The sequence below is a fragment of the Sceloporus occidentalis genome, unplaced genomic scaffold (genome assembly GCF_023333645.1).
Source record: "Sceloporus occidentalis isolate IW3139 unplaced genomic scaffold, rSceOcc1.0.p SCAF_4, whole genome shotgun sequence".
Classification (NCBI taxonomy): Eukaryota; Metazoa; Chordata; class Lepidosauria; order Squamata; family Phrynosomatidae; genus Sceloporus; species Sceloporus occidentalis.
Window position 1 is genome coordinate 131,744,684 of NW_028316984.1, and position 4,473 is coordinate 131,749,156.

Sequence of the window (4,473 nt, forward strand, 5' to 3'; positions counted from 1 at the left end):
GGGTATTTAGTGCTGGATCTGAATGCTAACACCCCTGATTCTTACAGGCTAAGAACTTGCCTTTTCCCTCCAGATTTGCCTGTGGTATATATAATGAAGAAAAACCATTCCCACCACAAAAGGGCCCGGTTTTAACAATCCAGGGCTCTGTTGTTGTCTGCTCCTCCATGGGGAAACATGTCCAGTCGCGTAAAGAGAAACTTGGCACTTTTAAAACTGCTTATTACAGTGCCTCCTCGTCAAAGAAAGGCCATTTTGTGTTCAGCTTCGGATGACCTTGTTGCAGCCATTTCAGAAATAGCCCTCAATACTTTAAAAGGCAACATTCCTTTATCCCCACAGCAGGTGCGTGTATTAAAAAAAAGACGCACCCTTATTAAAACTCTGGGTAACAGTAAATTGTCCCTGAGAAAAAAGAAGTACCTTGTGAAGCAGTCTGGGGGTTTTTTGGGGCCACTGCTAAGTTTCGCAGTTCCTCTAATAACAGGCCTTTTAACTAAACAGTGATGGAATATGCTGAAAAAATGTATTTGGTCCCCAGCCATCAGCTAGAACAATTAAAGGGCCCAGCTTCTAAAGATGAAAACATCAGAACTACAGCAATCTCTTCCTTAGATACTGAAATGCAGGCAATTCTACGTAGGACCGACTTAACTGAATATGAGAAAGCCAGACGTTATGATGCTTTACTCCAAAAATATCTAACTCATGTAAAACAGAAGGAGGCAGAGAAACAAAGTTTAAATCTGTTTCTACCCGAATCCCCTTCTGAAGAAGTTGTGATGAACTCCCCTGATGGCATGATTCAAGAAGTGTTGGACAATCTGCCTGTCAGGTACAAAAATAATGCAAGATTGTTACTAAACAAAATGAGTCAAAACAAAAATGTTTCTTCGTGGGATGACAAGGGCGTCTTTGTGTATAAAGGAGAATCTGTAACTGGATCTAATATATTGGACTTAGTCAAAAGTATAATACAGCCTCATGCTTTACCAACCAAACGCCTCCCCAAAGGCTGGGATGTTTTTTTGAGGGCCATGGCTGAAATAAACGCTCCAACTTCTGTGGTGGGTAACACTGCCAATAGAGAACTTTTGAACCGTTTAAAGAACCCTGAAGATTCTTTGTCACTTACACCTGTACTGTCACACAGATCTTTTAAAAAACAACGGCATGCTGCTTGTACCTGGCTCACTTTATAACGCCGCTATTTTTTAGAAAAAGAAATAGAAATAAAAGTCTTCTTTTTAAACTATTTGATAGTCTGTGAGTGTTTTTTTAAAATGAAAATAAAAGCCAGGACACAGATTATGTTTTAATAAAACCCTCTGAGGGGGTGTGTTTATTAGGAAATGCGGTGGTGAAATTCATTACAGGATACACATCCCTGAGTAGTCTGGAACATGTCTGAGACAAGCCCGGGCAAGTTCTTCTTCTTTTTCACAAACTGTACAACCATCTCATCGTTTTTTTCCAAATTGTGAGAATATAGGTCTTGAATATTTTTAAATGTCAGGCCCTTGCCGCGCTGTTGCAGAAAAAACACACAATGATATCCACAAACCACAGAGTCTGGGGCTTGTACTGGATGACCCTGAAACACAGTTTTGTAGCCATTTTTTCTTAAAAAATTCATGATTGTTTTAGGAAACAGAGGGTGGTCTGGAGGGTGTCCGTAGGAGTCAAAAAATTCGCCATTTTTTTCTTCTGTCAAGTATATAGCAAGCCAATGTTCTCCTGGAAGGTTGTGAGGATGGGTGTTTATGACCAAGCTCAGGGGCCTTTGCAGCAGCTTCTTTCTGGGGAGCATGTCACAGGGGAAGACTCCATAGAAGCTCTTCCGAGTATAGGGGTCAGAAGTCAGTATGCGGGTTAACTGCAGGCTATCCATGTTACATATAATCAAACAAGACATTTCTTCGTTGATTTATTTCTATCACATTGTCAAAAACTCCATAAACAACCATATTGACAGTGGTTGGCAGGGGCCTGGCAAAACGCAGCTCTGCCCTCAGGTTTCCAGTTTTAATCAAAGAGTAGTGGTCACCTCCTTCTTGATCTGGAGTCAGGTCAAATGCAAAAAGTGTGTAACCTCTTGCATATTCTTCACGGTTAATTAAAAGAGACCTGTCTTTCATATGCTTGCCCGCCGTTTGTACCAAACTCATATACTCTCGCACACAGTTTCCCTCTTGAAAATCGGGCTGAAACGGTTTCATTGGATTCTGTTCTCCATCCAGGTAAAGGGCCGCAAAATTAATATCATAATGTTTAAAGTTAAACGGATTTTTGTTGTAAATACCGCTAAAGGCATCATTGTCCACCAGGCCTATAACCACCTGTTTAGGTAATTGTCCCAGAAACAGGTTCTCCTGATTAGAGACGCGGCTGCCTCTCGGGATGCTGAACACTTTCATACTCACACGATCCACAGGATATTTGGCATTGGAAGTCAACAGTCCTTCGGCGTGTCCCAGGCGGACACCAGGGGACACCCTCACCTTTTTGACAAAAAGGGAGGCTGATAGAATTTGCAGTTTGTACTGCCTGTCTGCAGCATCGCTCATTAAGCAGAAAGCATCTTTGTTGCGGGTGAGTTTAATTTTCACATCAACGCCATTTAGCAAAAGCTTTTCTTGAAAAAACAGGTCAGCATGGAGATGGCCCAGCAAGTCTATCTTTCTACTTGCAGCCGTCAGGGCTGCTCTTTTAACAAAACCTTCATTATCCCCATCCAGCTCAGCTGATTCATGCTCTCCAGCTGTATCTTTATAAAACAGGCCTGCAGAAAATTGAGTTGCTAGAGTGTCATCGCTGTAGTTTAACACAGATTCAATGAATGATCGGTAAGGATAACAGTTATTACTCTGGCTGACGAGACGATCTGCTATAGTAATATCAACCTGACTGAAAATGGAGGCTATTGGATAATTCACCAGCCCTACCTTGGCATCTTCTGCAAGGTTTGACCCATCTTCATTCACTATTTTACAGGTCAAATAGAGGAGCGTGTTGTTCAGATCCATATAGTCCTCACCATTCCCGGCAATGAAAAAGTCAAGTGGGGCAGATTCTGTAAGAGCAGTCAGTGGGGGAACCTCAATAAACACACTTCTCTCAATACTGGTCTGAGTAGGCCCAATGTGGAATAAATCTAATTCAGATTTAGTGCACTCTTCAGAGCCACAATGGATAAAGGCCATGATGCTGGTTTAAAAGATGTCCCTCTTAGCCAGAGCCCTCTGTCGCTTTCGCACAGCTCTCCGCTTCTGAGTTTTCTTTTCTTGTGGGACTTTTCTTTTAAGGGGGTGGGGAGGGCCTGTCAGCCTCGCCTGTGATGCTTTTCTTTTTAACCCCTTCCTTCTTTTAATGTACATCAGGCCCGATCCTTCTTGCAGATTTGGAGGTGTCACTCTATTTAGAACTGCCTCAGTCACCTTGCCAGCAACATCTTTGGCAATATTACGAAAAGCTGTTTTTGCGTGAGGTTTAATAATGTCCAGGCCTCTTCTTAAAAGCGGTACAGCTTTTCGAAAAAGGCCTCTGAAAATCCCACCAAGCCCTGCCCCATACATTTGGGGGACACCCTGATATCCAGGAAGGCCATTTCCAGCCTGGGCTCTGTAATAATTTCTGTAAAGGGCTGGGTCCCCATATGATTTTACGATCACCATTTTTTTTTTTTTTAAAGATGCAGAGTTCTCCTGGGCCGGAAGTGAAGCTTCACAATCACCTTTCCAAAGCGAAATGGGACTTTTTTGTTCTGATCTGTCTTTATCTCAACAGTGATGGTGTCAACATGGTGCTTGCTTACAGGAATGTAGTGAGGCTTGTCATAACAAATATTGACACGCTCATTATTCTGTCCTTGCACAGGTACGCAGCGTAGCAAAGGCACATAGACGTCCCCAACTATCTGGTGCTCCACAATATCTGTGTAAACATATAAACTGGTGAAACCCCCAGTGATGTCTGCTGCGAAAGGCAGGATTTTGACATGATGGTTGGGAAACAGCCCTAATATGTAGGATAATTCTGCACCAACCATCAGTGTGTATGTGCCATCTGTTTCAAGCCAAACCTTTCTGGACACTTGGTCATACCGCAGAACCACTTCTGGGGGATCATTGTGTGTTTTTATAAGGCTATTCATGTGTGCAAGTAGTTCAGGGATACTTGAATAATAGCCCCGTTGTAGAAGGTAACGCCACCGCCTTTTCCCGTTTGCAATTTCAAACCACACATCAGAAGTTACAGTGTTCCAACTATGAGGGTACTGTATCTCGGCCAGGCCTACCTCCCACTCCCCAGGAAGCTCCAGAGGTCTTGCGACAGAGATAGTAAAACTTGAGATCGTGTTCTCTGGAAAAACATCTGCACAGGCATTACTTGGAAGTACAACATAAAAGCTACCATCCCCCATTGTTCCACCTCTTCACCAGCAGCTATTACACAGGTTTGCCAACTTCAGAA

The 4,473-nt window shown here is 42.9% G+C and overlaps 1 protein-coding gene across 1 annotated transcript; it reads right to left on the reverse strand.

Moving 5' to 3' along the window:
* Window positions 1-1,892: 1,892 nt before the first annotated feature.
* On the reverse strand, window positions 1,893-3,203 carry LOC149314622 (uncharacterized protein F54H12.2-like). Its single transcript, XM_089523123.1, has one exon. It carries the CDS (start codon window positions 3,201-3,203, stop codon window positions 1,893-1,895), a length of 1,311 nt encoding a protein of 436 aa, XP_089379249.1.
* Between the last annotated feature and the right edge of the window lie 1,270 nt (window positions 3,204-4,473).